At 35.3% G+C, this 22172-nt stretch overlaps 1 protein-coding gene across 2 annotated transcripts in view; it reads right to left on the reverse strand.

The window, feature by feature from the left end:
* LOC106867385 (ankyrin repeat domain-containing protein SOWAHB-like) overlaps positions 1-21847 on the reverse strand; it is a 55332-nt gene extending 33485 nt beyond the window's left edge. The window contains exons 1-2 of one of the 2 annotated variants that reach the window (XM_052967887.1): positions 21681-21847; positions 10316-10377 (exon numbers count right to left, since the gene is read on the reverse strand). In XM_052967887.1, coding sequence (XP_052823847.1) covers positions 10316-10377; positions 21681-21804 — 186 coding nt within the window. In that variant the 5' untranslated portion in view covers positions 21805-21847. The remainder of the gene's footprint in view (positions 1-10315; positions 10378-21680) is intronic. The other variant, XM_052967885.1, reaches the window with a different exon arrangement.
* Between the last annotated feature and the right edge of the window lie 325 nt (positions 21848-22172).

Here is a 22172-nt window from a genome sequence, read left to right on the forward strand (position 1 = left end):
TTCTGGCACTTGTGCCCGTGGCATATGTAAGGACTTTCGAGCGAGATTGTTGCCAGTGCCCCTGGACTGGCTCTTGTGCGGGTGGCACATAAAATACACCATTTTGAGCGTGGCCGTTGCCAGTACCGCCTGACAGGCCTTCGTGCCGGTGACACGTAAAAGCACCCACTACACTCTCAGAGTGGTTGGCGTTAGGAAGGGCATCCAGCTGTAGAAACTCTGCCAAATCAGATTGGAGCCTGGTGTAGCCTTCGGGTTCCACCAGTCCTCAGTCAAATCGTCCAGCCCATGCTAGCATGGAAAGCTGACGTTAAACAATGATGATGATGATGATGATGTAATTGTAGTTGCATGGTTAAGAATGGCACTTTGAAATCATGTAGTTTCTAAATACAATTGTTAAAAGCATTTAATTAACTCAAGAAAACATTGTTGAAAATAAGTTAATTCAGCTCTGATTATTTGACTCTTAAAAAGCGTCGAGATGGAAAAATTATTAGTATGCTGGATAAAATATATAGTAGCATTTTGTTTATCTTCAGATTATGAGTTTAAAATCCACCATGGTTCACTCTACCTTTCATTCTTTCAGGGTCATGGGAATCAACATGTGTTAGACTAGACAAAAACACTACAAAAATTTCAGATCTTGTGCCTAAAGTAAAAAAGACGTTTAAGACTCTTTGTATTTTTTTAATGCTGCTGTTAGCATTTCTATGGAATGAATATAGGAGAAATTATCAGTTGCTTTGACTCAGCTCACATGTCTATGATTTAGTTGGGATGAAATAGGATTCTGAGATGTTCATGTCATTCCAAAGGTGATTGTGAAATAAATGAAATGATTAGGGATTAAAATCATGTTGCATTATCTCAAATCTGGGAGTCAATCTTATCTTCTACAGTGCTTTAAAAATTGTAGTGTGATATTTTGAAATACTATAGTGTTGTAGAACTGTTGTGCACTGCAGTATATATGTGGTTTAATATCAGGTTGTAATATAGTTGGAAAGTGTTTGTATTATGTAATATGAGATGCATTCCTGAAGTTTTGAGACTTTCTTCAGAGAGGTGGTTATATTGTCCTAGATTATTACAATTTTTGTATGTCATTACTATACATCTAATAAGCTGACCAGCCAACTTTTGTTATTCTAGATGGAAGAAGCTGGCTGTAACAGCACTTTAAACACACTATTAAGCACTGCTTATCACAGCTGACTAGATTGCAGAATGCAGCTATAATGTTTGGAAGCTCACCATGTGTTAGACTGAGCAAAAACACTACAGAAACTTATGAAATGCTCCAAACTGCTTATAGATTAACTTCTTCGCTAGCAGAAGAGGGTCGAGGACAGTAGAGAGGAGGTGAGAGATAAGAGGTGTGGAAGGGAGAGGGATGTCAGAATATCAGAGCTGGTTGAAAAAGATTTGCAATTTTCTCAATGAAGACCATCGTGTATTTATAAAGACAGACCATAAACATGCAGGTTGGAGTTGGTGTGGCAACTGTACATGGAATTATTGATGAAGATCTGAACATGTGCAAAGTTTGTGCCCAAGGTGCTCAGTGGTGAGCATCCTATTAACCAACTATTTGACAGAGATGGGCATAAAAACTGCCTCTCACACTTCCTACAATCCAGACCTTGCTCTCTGTGACTTTTGGCTGTTCCCTAAACTGAAGGAGAACTTCAGGGGCAATTGCCTTTAAGACAAAGGAGACTGTGACAATGGTCTGGGAAACCTTCATTCTGGAGGACTTCAATGGGGCTAGAGTGCTACAACAAATGCATTGAAGTCAGAGGATCCTAATTTGAAGAAGATTAGGATTTTGTACTTTTTGAAATTAATTAATGTCTTTCCTGAAGAAGTTTGGAAACTTCTGGAATGCACCTTGTGTGACAGTAGGAAATGCTAATATTGTGTAATGCTTCAAATGGTTCCATTGTTTTCATCCACTGAATGAATGTTATTAAATGCTTGAAGGTACCAGTTTATTCTTAGTTGTCTCATATTTGATATTTATTTTACAATCTGCTACTTATTAACTAATCTTTTTGTGAGGTGTGATGGGGAGGTTATAAACATTGGCAGAATCACTGGTTTTTTTGGAGCAATACTATCTTTTATGATAGTAATTCTAGGAAAGATAAGTAAAATCAACTACAGCAGGGTTTGAATTAAGATTTGAATAATATATAATTCATTAACCTTACATTGTATAATACACAACTGTTAATCAATCATGCATTAAATAAACAATCAACATTGTATTTAATAATAAACTATTCATCAATCATTACACTGACTGGTACATAAATATTCCTGAATCATGCATTGAATAATGATATAATAACTAGTCATCAATCAAGCATTGAATGATAATACACACCATGTACTGAATAAGCAATGTGTCAAATAATACATAAAAATGCATTAACTGGGTATTCTAGAGAAGGCTGTCTGAATCATTATCCTATTTGTTAATTCAGGCATTTCTTTTTTTTTTTTATTAGCTTTCTGACTATTACGTTTAGTTCTAATTAATTGGGATTAAGACTATATTGAAAATCTGAGAGAAGAAGATTTAACTGTTGTATTAACAGGTCAGCTGACTTGTTAATTCATCTTCAGATTATTGAAAGCAACGAGATGTATCTGAGAAATTACGTTCCCTTAATTTGTTTTTCTCCATTTCCACTTGACATCTATATCTAACATTGACTGAATCTTTCAAACCTAGACATACACGTGTGTACCTGAGTGCACACTCACAAAACATGCAAAATGTTTTACAGTATTTGTTCTGGCTCTTTGTGCCACAAGTCTTCTACTATAGAAGACACTTGCCAAGGTGCAACACAGTGGGACTGAACCCAGAACCATGTGGTTGGTAAGCAAGCTACTTACCACACAGCCACTCCTGCGCCTGTTCACATTTCTTTTCTAATTCAATTTCTAGTTCATTATGACATGAAACTACTCAAGTAAGGGCAGTAGCCTGCAATTTCACATGTACTCCTTGTAATTATATGTTTGCATTGTTTAAAATGTAAAAATGTATTTATCAATCAATCTTAGATTATAATAAACCATGTCATTTTGTGATGGTCACAATAGATCTCTGACCACTATACATATCTGATCATGAAATTTTTAAAAATTATTATGTAAATGCTAATTGTAAACTAGTACACTACCTAATAGAAATGCTGAAGTCCAGAAGCTTGTTTTTTTTCTGGATATTTAATTATAAATGCATTCTATTCTCAGATTTCTAGTGATTGTTACAAGTAAACAACCCAAAGTTCTATGAACATTTTTGCACTATTATAAAACAATCTGGAGCAGAATTGATACAGCTAAGTGTTCAGAATATAGCTTAATATGAAAAATAAATAAGTAAATAAAAACTAGAAAAAACAAATTGAAAGGAATTGTGATTAGAGAACTATAATCAGTTAAGAAAAAATTCTTTGTAAACTGGAATTCTATTATTGCTAAAAAAAGAAAATTTTTAATCAAAAAAAAAAAAAAAGAAAAAGAACCCTGACAACCTCCAGGGATGAATGCACAAGTTTTATATGATAATACATAAAGAGTTTCACTAGAAGCAATATAATAATCTGATATGCTATGAATTGGCATGCACATATTCAGAACTTAAAATTAAATTATATACACTTAAGATAAATTGACTATGCTAAGGGTAAAAAAAGGAATCAATTAAAAAAAATGGAAAGAATAATGAAACAGACTTACTCATATCTTATGCACAGAATTTATTACAGAATGCAAAAATAAAAGTTTGTTTCTAAATTTTGGCATCATCAAAGTTAACTTATAAATAATTCTTCTTCATAAAGTTATTTTTCATACTTGTTTTTAAAGTTTTGAATTATTTGAATGGAAAAGTTGTGGTGGTGGTGGGGGGGGGGAGATGAAAACGATTATAACAATAACTGAAGAGAAATAAATATTGGCTATGGAAAAAAAGAAAAAGACAATAGCTAAAATTTGATGTTGAGGCTGTTGTTAAAGTCTGAGATTCAGTAGGTTTGTGTTAATATAATCTAACTTTTGGAACAATGTAAAATGAGTTCAATCATAGTTCAAATATCAAAAAACAGTCAGTTGTGTTATATTTATTTTGCATTAACTATTAGCAAAATCCTTGTTTTTAACCCTTTGCCTGTTCTGTATATCACATGTGGAGTGGAGGCGCAATGGCCCAATGGTTAGGGCAGCGGACTCAAGGTCATAGGATCGCGGTTTCGATTCCCAGACCGGGCGTTGTGAGTGTTTATTGAGCGAAAACGCCTAAAGCTCCACGAGGCTCTGGCAGGGGATAGTGGCGAACCCTGCTGTACTCTTTCACTGCAACTTTCTCTCACTCTTACTTCTTGTTTCTGTTGTGCCTGTAATTCAAAGGGTCAGCCTTGTCACACTGTGTCATGCTGAATATCTCCGAGAACTACGTTAAGGGTACACGTGTCTGTGGAGTGCTCAGCCACTTGCACGTTAATTTCACGAGCAGGCTGTTCCGTTGATCGGATCAACTGGAACCCTCGACGTCGTAAGCGACGGAGTGCCAACAATATCACATGTGGTATACAGGTCATATTTCCCTATCTTCCATGTATCATATAAACACACATTCCCAATTTTTTTTTAAACCACCTGAGTGACTTAGGACTTGTGAAAGGAAAGCTTTATATTACTCAGAACTTGTGAAACAAAGGCAAACTAAAAGTCTGAAAACAAGCATCAATGTTTAAGATAGACTTATGAAAATACTTTGGACAGGCAAGGTTTAAGCTTAAAAATTTTCAGACATGTCAACATGGTCAATCAAGTCAAAATACAAATCTCTATGAAGGGATCTTAATTTGGAGGAAAAAACACAAATATAAAAGCATGCATCATTCAAGTGGGAAACTTTCCCAATGCCACCAAGGGATTGATAAGTTGAGTTTATGAAAGTAATGTCAGTAACTTAGGCCATAAAAGTGGATTCATAACTGGAACACATATTTGTTTATAATACTTAAGTATATCTGCCTGTTTCTCTATGTGTTTGAGTCTATATGCCTACCTATGTATGTATATGCACATGTGTATGTATCTATACACACACATCTATGTATATATGTTTCTATCTATACAGGAGTCTATGTATGTGTGTCTTTATGTAAATTACCTACCCCACTCTTCTAACTGATAAGGGAAGTTAGCCATCCTCCATTTCTCACTCTGAACACATATACACTGAGTGACAGATCCATAAAAACACAAAGCTACAAACCAACAAACATACATGCGCTAAAAAAAAGAAATTGAAAATGTAGTTATGCTTACAGAAAGATCAAGCCAAAACAATACACTCACACACGCACAAGTATATAAAAAAAATATCTGATACTCAAATCTCTTTAGCACATTAAAAAAATGGAATTTTAGTTAACAGAATCAGACTGCTTAGAGGCAGGCATTAAGTTATCTCCACTCGACATCATTTTAATGCTGATTTTCATGATTTAAGTTCTTTATGTAAAGATATTTACACTGTATATTGCTTATGATTGAATAAAAGAAGTTTTTACAGTTCTTATAACTCCCTGGCTCCACCTCTAATATGAATATATTTAAAACTATACTCAGCTTTGCTGTCAGTTTGCAGTTAGCAACTAATGAAGATGTAAATAAGTACCTCATTGCCAGTATATTCACATCAGAAGTGCACATCTAACAGGCAGAGCTAACTTAATGTTTGCCTATAACTATTTTGATTTGGTTAAAGTCCTATTTAAATATGCTAAATACTTCTGAGCACCTCATATTATACGTATTAATAATCTGATAGAGATAATAATGTTATTTGACCTTTTCATAGAGTTCTTTATCAATCCATTACAACTGGAATATTTCCTGTAGCTCTAAGAGGTTATATTTCAATACTAGTTTATTTTACTCATCAACTAACTCGCTTATAAATATCATATATATATATATATATATATATATACACACACACAAATATAATACCTATATAAGTATATATATACGTCTATATTTGTAGGAGTACATGTATGGGTATATATTTAGGCATGTATGTATATGTATATAACCACATATATATCTGTAGGTATGTGTATATGTACATATATCCATCCATGTACATCTGTCAATATACATGTATTTCAATATATTTATATATGTGTGTCCCTGTATGTAACTGTAGGTATCTGCGCCTATAGTACATGTGTGTGTGTGTGTGTGTGTTTTCTGCAATAAATGAAGAAATGGGGATGAGTAACAATTCTGTAAATAATAATAATAATATAAGCTCAAACCTTATAAGCAATCACCATGCATTGACTATACTATTTTCTTTAGTCAATACACAGTGATCCCATATAAATATTATTAACAGATATATATATACACACACACACATATATATATACATATATATATATATACATATATATATATACATATATATATATATATATATATATATATTACAAACAAAAAAGTAAATTTCAAACACAGCTTAGCTGTGAGAACAGCAGAAAAATTGCATGTCTACCCTTATAAGACAGAAAAAAGTTGCCAGCAGGCAGCTACAGGAATTGAACCTGTACCCCTCAAGTACCAGCTGAGTGCTTTACCAGCCCTCTGACAACAATTACCATCAATTTTAAAGCTAACTGATAGCTTTTTTTGAATGCAACAACATTTTAATAAATAAACTGTTTGGTTTTAAATACATATATACATATATATATGTGTGTGTGTATATAAACTGGCACTCTGTTAGTTACAAAGATTCCAGTTGATCTGATCAATGGAACAGCCTGCTCATGAAATTAATGTGCATGTGGTTGAGCACTCTACAGTCATGTGTACCCTTAGCATATTACTCAGGGAGATTCAGCATGAAACAGAGTGTGATAAGGCTGGCCCTTTGAATTACAGGTACAACTCATTTCTGCCAGCTGAGTGGACTAGAGCAATGCAAAAATAAAGTATCTTGCTCAAGGACACAGCACATCGCCCAGGAAATGATCGTGAGCCAAATAGCCTAACCACTAAGCCATGCACCTACATGCACAAACATACACACGTTTTGGTGCATGTATAGAAGTATACTTGTGTGTATATGCATCTGTGTGTCTATATATTATATGTATGAAGATATATGTTTGCCACTGTTGCTTCATTTTCTCCCACACTCTCTCTATGCATGTCCCCCCCCCCCACCAGTCCATCCCTCTTGGTCTGATAATTGGAAATCTGGCAAGTATCCTCATGTAGAAAAATCTTTACTGACTCTTGTAAATGCTGTTTCTCTTTTTTCTCTTTCTCTCATTGTCTTGAATTTTGTCACATTCAATCTGTCTCCATTCCCAAGATATATTTTTAGATTTTCACTTTTAATTATTTCTGTAGGGGTTTTTCATATACCTGTTTTTTTTTCATATATAGTCAAATAAAATTGTATCATAATCCACTTCTGGGAGAGGGCTTAATCACCTCAAACTCTTGACTTTATTTCCTACATATGTTTATACTTCTTCTGTTGGTAATGCTTTTCTGTGTGTATATACAAATATATAAGTAAATGCTTTTCCAAATAAAATTGCACTTCATGTTTGAAGCTCTGATGAAGCTATAGGGAGATACACAAGCATTCAACTATGAGTGCATTGCATCTTATAGCAGAAGACAGCTGTAAGCTAATGAAATTCATGACATAATTTCTTATTCCCTTGTCATTTTAATTTCTTATTACTGCTCTGTACTCAACTGATGCTTTGTTCTAAAGTATATGTGCACTGAATTCTAACACCAGGTTATTAGTATTGCTATGGCTAAGTGAAATAATGAATGAATGGATGCAAGTATATATGTATATATCTATGTATTTAGACACAGAAATAAAGTGAAAGTCAGTGATGAATTTGACATAAAGGTAGAAGTTCATCATGGTTCAGTCATCAGTCCCCTCTCATTCATCATAGTGTCTTTAAAGCCATTACAGAGGAATTTAAGATTGGCTATCTGTCGGAATTCCTATATGCTGATAGCCTAGTACTCTTAGCTGAAGCTATAGGAGAATTAGAGAGGAAATTCCAAGCATGGTAGCCAAACCAAGAGTTGAGGGTAACTTCAGGGAAATGGTCTGGCTCAGTAAGCAGAAAAGGAGCATGTATGTACTCCATATGCTGTATTCATTGTAAACTATAGACACATAAGAGGCAGACTTACAGACATATTAAATATCCTTTGCTCAACTACTTAGTGAAATTGATCCAGCCTCCAGTGCTGCTACAACATCTTGCATTTTCACCATAATAGGTATCATAGCCACTGATATCAGATTCGCTACTATTTTAATAAGTAGCCTCAGTGTTTAATTGCAACTATAGTTGCCTTGAAAAACCTCAATAGCTAAAGAATGTGAACTATATTTTTGTATCTTGAAAACTCTGCAGTGTTAACTGATAAGATCCAAGAATAATTTCCTAGGTTTGGGCTTTACGAGACCAACCTTCCCTCTAAAAGCATTTGTTAAATTGCTTAAGTTACTTCTGAATCTGAAGCATATTTAGAACTAATCTGTAACCAATTCAAGCCAGTGATTCTAGGCAGTTAGACTTAAAAAATGAAAGTATTGTACTTTTGGATGACGTAATACAGTTCTTCATCTTTTCACGTACTGTATTCAGGCACCATTCACTTCAGTTGCTGATAAGCCAGCAAGAAAACCTCTATGTTATTATTTGACTTGCTAGAAATGGCAGCCAAATCTCCATCATATCATACCCTACTAGCATAGAGAAAGAAGGAAATTTTGAATGATGGAGTCCAGAGAACACTTTCCCTGATTGAGATAAGCAAATCTCTGTGGATGACCAACCAGCTAATAATCACAACCAAATCTCCCTCAAAGTATACACTACTATAAAATAGAAGAATAGAAGAGACCCATTAATTAATGAAGTCCTAAATAACCATACAAAATGGGACAATCAATGATGGAAAAGTTTGGATCATAGGTTTGCTTAATCAGACCAATCCAGTGCTAAACAACAAAAAAAAGTAAGATGGTCATGGCTGGAATGCATTTGACTATAGAGCTATCCAGTCAGTTTTCCAGCAACTCCAAGGTAGGCTGAGCTCACCAGCCCTGTATGGCAATTCACCTAGAAAAAAGCCAATCCAATGTAAAAAACCTACAGCTTGTTGGTCACCGCAGCTGTGGTCAGGCCACCAAGTCTAAAGAGTAGGATCGGATTGTGTGGACTGATCTCACTTTAAAGCTATTAAGTGTAGGCAGGAAAAATGCCCTGCAACATCAATGATCAGTTCACATAACCACTTAAAGGTGTGTTGCTCTTCCTCATGATCTTCAGGTACAAAGAAATTGCCATCATCACAGTGTCAATATGACTGACTACATCTCTCCTCGGTGGAGGCGCAATGGCCCAGTGGTTAGGGCAGCGGACTCGCGGTCGGAGGATCGCAGTTTCGATTCCCAGACCGGGCGTTTTGAGTGTTTATTGAGTGAAAACACCTAAGCACCATGAGGCTCCGGCAGTGGGTGGTGGCGACCCCTGTTGTACTCTTTCGCCCCAACTTTCTCTCACTCTTTCTTCCTGTTTCTTGAGTAACGCTGCGATGGACTGGCGTCCCGTCCAGCTGGGGAGAACACATACGCCATAGAAACTGGGAAACCGGGTCCATGAGCCTGACTAGGCTTTGAAAGGGCAACGTTTATTGTTTTATATCTCTCCTCCAAAGTGTAGCCTTCTCCCAATCTTAGAGATCAATAACAGATATAAATAATAAAAGAAAATTCCCCAAGACCTTATGATCTCAAAAACAAACCATCAGAGGAAGCCACTATGTAGTTGCATGACCTACTAGAAACAAGAGTCAAATCTTTCTCAAATCATACCTGACTATCTTAAAAAGGAAGGACGTATTGGAGTTGAGCAGTAACAACAATGAAAGAGCCTCTATATGGTAGCTTGATCTGCCACAAATAGCAGCCAAATTGCAACATGCAAAAAATTAGCAAGCAAATTTTGACTTGTAAAAAATAGCAGCCGAATCTCTTAAATCACAGTCAATTGTCTTTATCAAAAAGAATGGGTGTACTGGATATTTCAGTCTAAAACAAACTAGGTTAGGAAAACAGGTTGGTCATAACTAGAATACCTCTGATCTTAAGTATGCTAAATCTGGGCTGACATTGGCAAAACAGAAAAAAACAAAAAACAAAAAAAAAACAAATGCTCACCTTATCATCTTTAACATGCGACAGAGTATTTACAAACTCCTTGAATTTTTCACGGTTTTTTACTGAAACAAAATAATAAAGTAAACATTAATTTAATAATTTCTTACACTAGCACAACAGGTCGAATTAATTGGGTTGAGTGTATAAGTATGGTGATTCTTTTATGTCGGAGTAAGCTACAAAGTAGATGAATTGAAGACAGAGGTGAAGCAATGTTCTGCATTTTTGTAATATCTGTCATAAATTGTTCTCAGAAGGAAGTACTGTAATTACTCATGAGGGCATTAATGCATGGAATAAACTCTATATATCTTGGACCCAATACAGGGACCATCTATCTGAACTGACAGATAGCTGGTCGATAAAGCAATTAAGGATATGAAAACAGGGAAAGGCCCCCGGCCCATAAAGAATGGTTACTGAGATGCTTAACCCATTACCTACCAGTGATCTCATATGAGATTACTTAAAAATTACAAATTTCGTAATTATCTGTCAATATTTACACATATCTAACCTTTTTGCTATATCTACTAGGTATATTTCTCTGATATTCAAATGAGGTTTGCTAATTTTTCACCCAATATCTCGCTTATTTCTATTTAAAATGTTATTTTGATCATTCCAGCGAGTTTCTAAGGCTGTTTTATGCTAGAAATCAAAATTTCATTAAAAAATTCCAGTTAATAGAATTATGGGAGGTAATGGGTTAAATATTTAGTGGATTGGAATATGGCCTGGTCACCTGTAAATTAATCAGGTGGTCAAATGAGGAAGTCATACACAATGAATGATGTAGCAGCATTATAGTCAACTGCTATAAAAGTAAAGGTGACCCTCCCAGACAAAAATAATGACAGAAGTATCCAATTGCTGGACCAGGTCATGAAAGTTTCAGTCATTAGACTGCAGCCATGCTGGGGCACTGCCTTAAAGACTTTAGTCAAACAAATCGATTCCCGCATTTATGTTTTCTAAGCCTGATACTTATACTCTCAGTCCGTCTTGTCAAACTGATAAGTTATGAGGATGTAAACAAAAGAACAACAGTTGTCAAGTGGTGATAGGGGACTTGTGCATCAAGGCAGTGAACCAGCAGAATCGTCAGCTCACCCGGCAAAATGCTTAGCAGAATTTCATCTGTCTTTACAATCAGAGTTTAAATTCTGCCAAGATCAACTTTGCCTTTCATCCTTTCAGGTTTGATGAAAAAGTACTAGTTGAGTATTTGGGTTGATGTAATCAATATGAGCCCAGCCTCAAAATTTCAGGCCTAGTGCCTTGGCAAGCTGACAGAATCGTTAGTGTGTTGGACTAAAAGCTTAGCGGTATTTTGCCTGTCACTACACTCTGAGTTCAAATTCTGCTGGGGTCAACTTTGCCTTTCATCCTTTCGAGGTTGATAGAACACTGGGGATGATGTAATTGACTCATCCATTTCTCCAATATGCCCTTGTGGCAAAATTTGAAATCATCATCATCATCATCATTTAACGTCCGCTTTCCATGCTAGCATGTTTTGGACGATTTGACTGAGGACTGGTGAAACCAGATGGCTACACCAGGCTCCAATCTGATTTGGCAGAGTTTCTACAGCTGGATGCCCTTCCTAGCGCCAACCACTCTGAGAGTGTAGTGGGTGTATTAATAATTATTATTATTGTTAGTAGTAGTATAGTGATTGCAGTAGTAGTAATTGTTTCTAATTATGATTCTTAGGAGCAGAGATTTCAAACTAGCATTTTTTTTTTAGCAGAAGGAGGACTGATATGACATCATCCTAATATTAGTCAAGTAAAAGAGGTTAGATAAGACCACTTAATAATGCCTCGCAATTGTGTGTGTGTGTGTGTGTGTGTGTGTGTGTGTGTATTTTCATCTGCCTTCTCGTAACAATTAAACTGTCAGCTATGACAAACATATTTCAGAGCATGAATAACTCCCAATAAAAGACATAATATTTTCTTATGTTTCATATCTCTTTACTCTTTTAATTGTTTCAGTCATTTGACTGCGGCCATGCTGGAGCACCGCCTTTAGTTGAGCAAATCGACCCCAGGACTTATTCTTTGGAAGCCTAGTACTTATTCTATCGGTCTCCTTTGCTGAACCGCTAGTTACAGGGACGTAAACACACCAGCATCGACCATTACAAGGCAGCGATCTGGCAGAAACATTAGCATGCTGGATGAAGTGCTTATCACTACGTTCTGAGTTCAAATTCCACCGAGGTTGACTTTGCCTTTCATCCTTTCGGGACAGATAAATTAAGTACCAGTTGCATACTGGGGTCAATCAAATTGACTGGCCTCCTCCCCCAAAATCTCAGGCCTTGTGCCTATAGTAGAAATGGTTATTTCACCATTATATAGACAACGGAGTGATTACCAAGGTATATTTTCACTCTGAATGTAAACAGCTTAAAAAGCTTTTTAACCTACTAATCAAGAGCAAAAGAAATTAACCACAGCCAGAAGTCAACAACAAAATAAATGTATAATATTATAATTAATAACATTAATAACCTCATAAAATGTTTATAACTGACATTAATACATAATTAAAGGTTACATAATGATAATAGCAATGAAGAAACAAACTAAACAAAAATTACGATAATCATGTAAAGGGTTGATAGTTTAATCTTATATTTAAATCTGAGTGCATGTGTTGGGAAAATAGTGGGGGTGGAATAAGGAGTTATGGTAATATACAATGCAATGAAGGTGGTGAGCTAGCATGTTGGGTAAATGCTTGGTGGCATTTTGTTCATCTTTACATTCTGTGTTCAAATTCCTCCAAGTCAACTTTGACTTTAATCCTTTCATATTGATAAAATAAGTACTAGTTGAGCACTAGGGCTGATCAAATCAACTTACCCCCTCCCCCCAAATTGCTGGGTGTTGTGCCAAAAGTGGAAGGGCTGGAAAGAAACCATAAGATATGAAGTCAAAATGAGTCGAGCTTGAAGTAATAACTCGTGCTAACGAAGACTGTTATATGTAATAAAATTCGAATAAAAAGATGCCTTTTTCTCTTTGGAAATTATATTGAATCAGTATCCTCTCCACTGTTAGTTACCAACAAGAACAGCAACATTTCGCTTATGAAATAAGAATAAACAGAAGTGGGGAGATGTACCAGAAGGAAGAAGGTGAAAGCCATTGAACAAATAATACAAATGTAGCATGGCACATCAACATAACGAAGGAATAAAAAATTATATAGGCAGCATCAAAGGTCGTGAGATAGTAGATGGGGTTTTATATATATACATAGATGTATATACATACACTCAATAAACACATAGATGGATATATATGTTTATATATGTATATATAAACAATTTATATATACATATATATGCCAGCATGGAAGGCAGATGTTAAACGATGATGTATATGTAGGTGTGTGTATATAAATATATAAGCACACATACATACATACATATATATACATGTATATGTAGGTATGTGTATATAAAGATGTATATATAAACGTACACACAGGGAGCCAAGCAAAGTGAAACTGATTGTGAAATGCCATAAAAGAAGCTAAACCAAATGTTACGTTTGTTCTTCCTTACATTATAACTGTGAAATAATTAGAAACACTTGTGTGGTGTGCCTTTGTGTTAATTTATATTCATTTCTATATTTATTTATTTATTTATTAGAAAAATGTTAAGAAACCTCTGAAAAGAGAGAGAGGGAACATTGTAAGTGATAGATAAATATGGAGCAAAGAAAGCCCTTTAATAAACAATGAAGAACAATAATATATTCTTACATGTATTTTTTCCTATTTTTACATACGTAGGATGCCTAGGATTTTTAAGGACGGAAGAAGTGGGTGTGGGTGCAGGAAGTTGTTCTCATTGCTGTTATTGTTGAACTTCAGCTCAGTTTTGATATCTTTTATCTTTTACTTGTTTCAGTCACTGGACTGTGGCCATGCTGGAGCTGGAACACTGCAAATCAATCCCAGTACTTTTTTTTTTTTATTTAAAAAAAATTCTGCTTATTCTATTGGCCACTTTTGCTGAAATGATAAGTTACAGAGATGTAAACAGGTGCAAGAGTGGCTGTGTGGTAAGTAGCTTGCTTACCAACCACATGGTTCTGGGTTCATTCCCTCTGTGTGGCACCTTGGGCAAGTGTCTTCTACTATAGCCTCGGGCCGACCAAAGCCTTGTGAGTAGATTTGGTAGACGGAAACTGAAAGAAGCCCGTCGTATATATGTATATATATATATGTATGTTTGTGTGTCTGCGTTTGTCCCCCCAACATCGCTTGACAACCGATGGTGGTGTGTTTACGTCCCCGTAACTTAGCGGTTCAGCAAAAGAGACCGATAGAATAAGTACTAGGCTTCCAAAGAATAAGTCCTGGGGTTGATTTGCTCGACTAAAGGCGGTGCTCCAGCATGGCCACAGTCAAATGACTGAAACAAGTAAAAGAGTAAGAGTAAACCAACACAGGCTGTCAGGTGGGGGAGGGCAAACACAGACACAGAGATACATACACACACTATGGGCTTCCACACATCTACCAAATTCATCTACCAAATTCATTCACAAGGCATCAGTTGGTCAAGAGCTATTGTAGAAGGTACTTGCTTAAGGTACCATGCAGTGGTATTGAACCTGAGACTATGAAGTAAGTAAGCATGATTTAAACCACACAGCCATGCCTGATAGAAAAAAACTTATGATCACATGTGTTTCAGTCATGACTATCCTGCCATTTTATTAAGGAGCTTTTAGAAACACATCATCTCAACATTTTTGACAGTAAGAAGTGCTGGAGATCAAATATAAAATTACTGGTGTATTTTGTATAGAAAGTAAGAAATAAAAAAAAAAACTGCTTTAAAGTTAAAAATTCAGAAAAAAATCCCTAGAAAATTATTATTTACTTAGCTGCTGGCAGAATTATTAGCATGCTGGGCGAAATGCTTAGCAGTATTTCATCTGCTGCTACATTCTGAGTTCAAATTCCGCCAAGGTTGAATTTGCTTTTCATCCGTTTGGGGTTGATAAATTAAGTACCAGTGAAGCACTGGGGCTGATGTCATCAACTAGTCACCTACCCCAAAATTTCAGGCCTTGTGCCTATTGTAGAAATGCTCATCAATCACATTTGTGTATAACAAAATTATGAGTAACATGCTTTTGAAAGCCAAAGTATTAATACGGATTTAGCATTTAAACCGGCTGTATCCAGCCCCAAATTTTCTACCTGCTATAAGTTCAAATCAAACAGATCTGGCCTCTCACACCTACCTAACAATGTCATTGTAAAACTATACGATCACATTATTGAAACCTCAAAGCTACAAGATAATGCATAGTTAATTCAAAACAATTTGAATGAAAATGTATTACATTTAACAGAGTAATCTGAATGATAAAGAGTTAAATCATATTTTAAAACTTAATTGCACAGGCATAGCTATATGGTTAAAAAACTCATTTTGCAACCATGTGGTTTTGGGTTCAGTCCCACAGTGCAGCACCTGGGGCAAGCATCTTTTGCTATAGCCCTGAGCTAATCCAGACCTTGTGAAAGAATTTGGCAGATGGAAACAGTGTGGAAATAAGATGCTTGCTTCCCAACCACATAGTTCCAGGTTCAGTTCCACTGCATGGAATTTTGGGCAAGTGTCTTCTACTATAACCTCAGGGCCAAACAAAACCCTGCAAGTGGATTTTGGCAGACAGAAACCGAAAGGAGCCCATTGTAATATATATGTATGTGTCTTTGTGTCTATGTTTGTCCTCCACCACTGCCTGACAGTATTGGCATGTTTACGCCCCCATAACGTAGCAGTTTGGCAAAAGAGACTAATAGAATAAGTACCAGGCTTAAAAAAATAAGTACTGGGGTTGATTCATTTGACTAAAAATTTTTCAAGGGGGTGCCCCAGCATGGCCACTGTCTAATGACTGAAGCAAATAAAAGATAATGCATATATATGTATCTGCATGTCTTTGTGTTTGTGCCCCCCATCCCCATTGCTGGACGACTGACGTTGGTTTGTTTACATCCCTACAACTTGGTGATTTGGCAGAAGAGACTGATAGAATAAGCACTAGACTCTAAAGAATAAATACTGGGGTCAATTTGTCCAATCAAACTCATCAAGGTGATGCCCTAGCATGACCACAGTCCTACAACTGTAATAAGTAAAATAAAAAAAAAAGAGAAAAAAGCACATTAGTACCTCTTGGTGCATAGAGTTTCAGAACCTTTGACCTAAAGTATCTTTTCCTGTTTAATTTATAAACTTTAAGCTAGTGGAGTGAGAATTTTGATTTCTATTTCTAGCAGGGTGAATGACAATATAGAGCAGGATTGTCAAGCTCATTTGGCTTTTCATGCCAGATTGGAGCTTAAACTGGATAGGGACAACTGCTCCTAAATTCTTATATATATAATGTTTCTGCCTCTGTTTCTTTGTCACCCTCTAACCTTTCATCATCTGACACGAGTTCCCCTCTTCAAATGCCCCGGCCCCTTTCATAATTCCTTGTCTTGTGAGTTATGCAGTGTTGGTGTCACGTAAAAAGCATCCAGTCCACACTGTAAAGTGGATGGCGTTTGGAAGAGCATCCAGCTGTAAAAAAACATGCCCAAACTAACCTTGCCCGAGCTAGTTCCACATAAAAAGCACTGAGTCCACTCTTTGGTGTTAGGAAGGGTATCCAGCCATAAAAACCCTGTCCAAACAGACAGTAGCATAGGGTAGGTTTTCTACCTGACCAGCTCCTGTGAACCGTCCTACCTATGCATGCATGGAAGATGGCTGTTAAACGATGATGATGATGAGGCTAAAGCAAATAGATAAAGATGTCAAAATACAACTTTATTGACAATGAAGAAAGGAAAGAATGATGTGTCAGTAAAGTTTTTGAGCAAAGATGTATGGAGAAAATGCATTCATGTAGTTATATAGTTCTGTTAAGAAAGAGTCCTTAAAGAAAGAAGTTGAAATAGAAATTGTTCAAATGAATGCGTAGTTCTTGAGAAGACCAATGCTTGATAGAAAGATCTTTCAATGTTGTTCATATTACTAGAATCCATTTGGATGATCATGTAAATTTGTAAAGTATGCAAAAAAAAAAAAAAAAAATTGTCTGGTTTGACATGTGTAGATAAAAAAAAAAGAGGAAATAGGTCACAATTTTTCATATATAAATTCATAAGTATCATTTTCACAGGTTGAGATAACAAAAGATTCTTATAGGTGCTAGCCACCTCTATCCCATCTAAACCAACTCTCCTCGCATTCTTATGAAACTCTCCACTCTGTCCCTCCTGTCAACTCACCCAGTTCACTTCTCTGTAACATTTCACCTATATTCACACCTCACTACTGTACCTTGAGTGTATGTCCTGATACATAACCACCACCATCTCTATCTTTTATCCTTTCTTCTCCAACTGGAATATCCTTGTATCCCTTCTACAAGACACCTATCTCTATCTCTCTATTATTCTTTCAATATCTCATCAACTGGCACAAAGCCACCTCCCTCAATAGTATTCCCCTTCACCCAGTTGAGGGGAATGTCTTGTCATGCAAGTTACTTGGTGACCCCAACCAGTGTTCATGCCATGAAAAATCACTCAGTACATTTTGTAAAATGGTTGGCATAGAAACCATGTCAAAACAGACAAGAGAGCCTGGCACAACCCTCTGGCTTGCCAGCTCTTATAACCCATGTCAGCATAGAAAATGGATATTAAACAAAGATGAGGATATTAATTAAAACTCTAGTCAGGCTCTGACTCTAAATGCAAGCTATTGATTATATATTTTACAGAATATTTTAAAATTGAAATAAAATTCTTTTATTTATAAAATTGAGCTGTGAGCTGGACTAAATTTCGCCACGGGACAGGCCAGATCTGACATGTCTTATGTTTGACACCTTTGCAGCAGAGGATTTCTTGTTGGTTGGTGTGCATAAAATGTTTGTGCTGGTAGGGTGAGAGGGAAAGAGAAAAACAAAAGTGTGCATGTGTATGTTTGGTACATCATTATGAGTATAATTAATGCTAAGGTTAATTTTGTCCTTCATTAATAAAATATATATGAATTATGCCCTCAGTTAGGTGAAGGCATGGTAGTATGCTTGGAACAATAGATCTATGAATTGTACCTAGTCATTAATTTGACCAGCTTTATAAAGCTGTCCTCATTCATCTGTATCACACTTCCGTACCAGTCTAGTCTTCTAACACATGACATCTGATTCCTCTTTTGCTCAGACAAAAAGAGAAGTACTTGCATCTAGTGAGTTTGGGAGGATGTAACATGACATGGTCAAGAGACTATTTTAGGAATATTAGAAATTCAGCAATTCTTTTAGAGTTGGTGATTGGAGGCATGCCTAACATGTAAGCAAACATAATAAGTGATCCATCTCAAATGTGTGAGCAATACTCTAATGTAAAAAAATATTTGTCTCTTATTAATCAGTAGTTGTTCAGGACTAAAACAGCTTTTGTGAGAGTTTTAGATATTCAAAAAATGTGTCATTGTAATTGCTAACATTTGTGGAAATACAATGATTCTGTTACTACTGAATGAAACTAGGCTGGTGAGTCTTTATTCACCATCATCTTTTAAGTCAGTTTTTCATTGCTGGTTTGGTTCTTGCAATCACAATAGATATTTGCAGACACCTTTAACTACACATCCTTTTATGCAGAGAAAATTTCATCCAGTCTCCATTCTCAAGTAAATGAGGATACAGAATATCATCCACCTGAAACCTTCATATCTTCCACCAACCATGTACAACCTCTTCTCATAATACTTGTCATCTGTTTTACGAGGCCTGGTATCCTAAATCAGACCACATTATTTTTTCTCCTACAAGCTTCTTCCACTTGCATTTTTACAATCAACTAACATCCTTCATAGGCACCATATTAACAGTCATCTCTTTTGTATTAGAGGTATCAATCACAAAACTGTGATTGATACCTCTGGTGCCCAATTTTACATTCATCACACTTGTTCTCTTTTGTGTATGTATGCATACTGGATAACGGTATGGCTTTATTTACAACAAAGAAGAAATTACTCCTTGTCTCAACTTTGTTCTCTCAACTGAAATCTTTATAATTTAGTAGGAGGATGACAAGCAGATGATGATGATGATGATGACAATCTCCCTATTTTGTAAAGCTCTTTGTAAAACCTTCCATTTTTGAAAAGGATCATTCACCTTGTTCCATAGAATACAAATCATAGAAATTCAATACAGATAAATCACTTTGTTAACTGATTCAAAATACTGTTGTTGTACAAACACAGTCAGTGATGTTCGAGCAGATGACATATGTCCCACAGTGATAATTAAGCAGACGACCAAGGGCACACACTAATATTTGAGCCAATGACCTAGGTCATACAGAAAGGATTCAGCTGACGACCTAGGTCACAACACAATAATATTTAAGCAGACGACATAGATTACAAATTGATACTTAAGCAGACGACAAAGGTCACATAATGATACCAAAGCAGACGACCTATATCATTCAGTCATTGCTAACTCGTCACAATTGTGTCGTGTAAGCGCGGTATGTGCCCCCCCCCCACTTCCAGTTTACATTCTTCAACAAAAACATCTACACAAAAGCATTGACTTATAGCGTCCAGCGAAGATATAAGTTTCAAATTTGTTTTATTTATAGTGAATATTCAACCAAATACGTTAAACAGTACTATATTTGTGTGCGCGTGGAGAGAGATGAAAAAATAGAGATATATTGTAAATAGTGAAAATATAGTACTAATCAAAATTCCTTAAATTGAAAATAAAAATGAAATTTGCTTAATATATTAAAAGAAAGAAAATTTTTCAAAAGGTTTATCTTCACTGACAAATATCACCAGTCGAATGGGAATACTGTGTAAAAATAACAACAAAATCACTTTCTCATCACTTCGCTATTGTATACTATACTTCCATATGAGCGGATAATATACTATCAAATCTACGAGGAGACAGAACACGGGACTAAAGAGCTTCTACCTGGTTACTCAACTTGCCAAAAATAGCAACCAAGTTTCCCTCAAATCACATCCTCACGTCTCTTAAAAAAAAAAATGTAGTCTTAAATATACAAAGAGATAAGGTTGTCAGAGCTACACTGATAAATCTGCTTGACATTGAAAAAACAAAAGACTTTTCGAAGTTCGTGTTTATCTTAAAAACATTAGACATACTGTACATATTTATTCAATTACTTCGTAGAAATAAATGCTATAAATAAACGTAGTTTGAAAAGTGTGTCTAAAAGGCCCCGCCTATCGTGTTTACACTTTCATTTCACGAGACGAGTGAATCTTCACATGATCGCTTAAACTGCTAAAAATGGCAGCAAAATCACTTTCTAATCACGTTGTTATTGTATTCTTTAATGAAAATGGAAGACACTTTAGATAATATGATATTAGATACATTGTTCTGGATAAGAGACAGATAGTCATGGTTGGACGTCTTAATCATTACCAACTTCGGATTAAATCATTGCTTATGACACAGAGTCAACATTTTGCGTCAACAAAATATGAGAGGCCTATTTAAAATCGTGCTAGAGATTTTTAAACAATTCCGTTCAAGTTTTTTTTTCTCTTATATTCAATAAAAATATCGCAATGATAAAGTTTCACACACTGGACATTAAAAATAAGCTTTTATCGTCCAAAGCCCAATAACAATATTCTATTAAGCTAGTGTGCGTTAAGTTGTTTTGAAAATATATTTACCTAGTTTACGTAGGTAAATATAAGAAATTATTCTTATTGATTATATTCTTAACTATTTCTGCTACGGAATTTTGTTCTGTATCTTAATGAAATTTTTTTCATTGTTAAAGACTATCAAGATTTATGAAATTATACAGAAAAGCTTTTACTTTGTTTCCACAAACTGTAATATTATACAAATACGGGTTACGACGTTGAATGTGGTGCATTATCAATAGTAATAAATATCACAGCTATCCTTTACTATGACCTGTAAACGCACAAAATACAAGAGACCTTTTCAATTAATTAAAATCCTATTACCCTATTACAATAAAACAAAAGTGTCGAATTAGTGAAATTAAGCGTTGTGGTAGCATATAACGCATTAGTGTGTGTATATATATATATATATATATATATAAAATATAATCTCAAAAGGAAGAATAGCATTCTAGATATATATTAATGGGATTTAACAGAAATTGTGAGAATTGTAGGAAACGATATTAACAGACCACGCCTTACAGAGAAAACAATAGAATGATTGAAGTGAGCAACATGTACGTAATTGACAAACAATATGCCATTTACCTTTATTAGTTGGATCTTCAAGAAACTGTTTAAAACCAGTTACAAGTTCTTTGTTAGTGCATTTCCCACCAGTTTCTATCATAAAGTTTAAAACAGACTCTAAACTTAATTCGCTAACCGCCATGTTCAGTAAATAAACATCTCCACCGGAACCGGAAGTGTTGCCAACTGACTTTAAAGTTTATATGGGCTGGAGTGACAACGAATGTCACATTTCTGGTTGTTTTGATATTATATGATTACGTTTTTAATAAGGATTTGAATTGTTATGGTGTACTTTAAAACTAAGAGAATTCAAAACTGCTTTAACACTTGACATACTCGAATAATTAAGAATTTTAATCTAATTATCTTTTTACTGATAATATAGTTAATATATTTGAAACTCAAAATAATGCAAATATTGTAATTAGTATATTTGTGTGTTAATTAGTTAATATATAGATTAGCTTGGTTTCCCGTTCAGCTATTTGTTTTGCATGCCAATATTGT

Source organism: Octopus bimaculoides, chromosome 1 (assembly GCF_001194135.2).
Source record: "Octopus bimaculoides isolate UCB-OBI-ISO-001 chromosome 1, ASM119413v2, whole genome shotgun sequence".
NCBI classification, from domain to species: domain Eukaryota; kingdom Metazoa; phylum Mollusca; class Cephalopoda; order Octopoda; family Octopodidae; genus Octopus; species Octopus bimaculoides.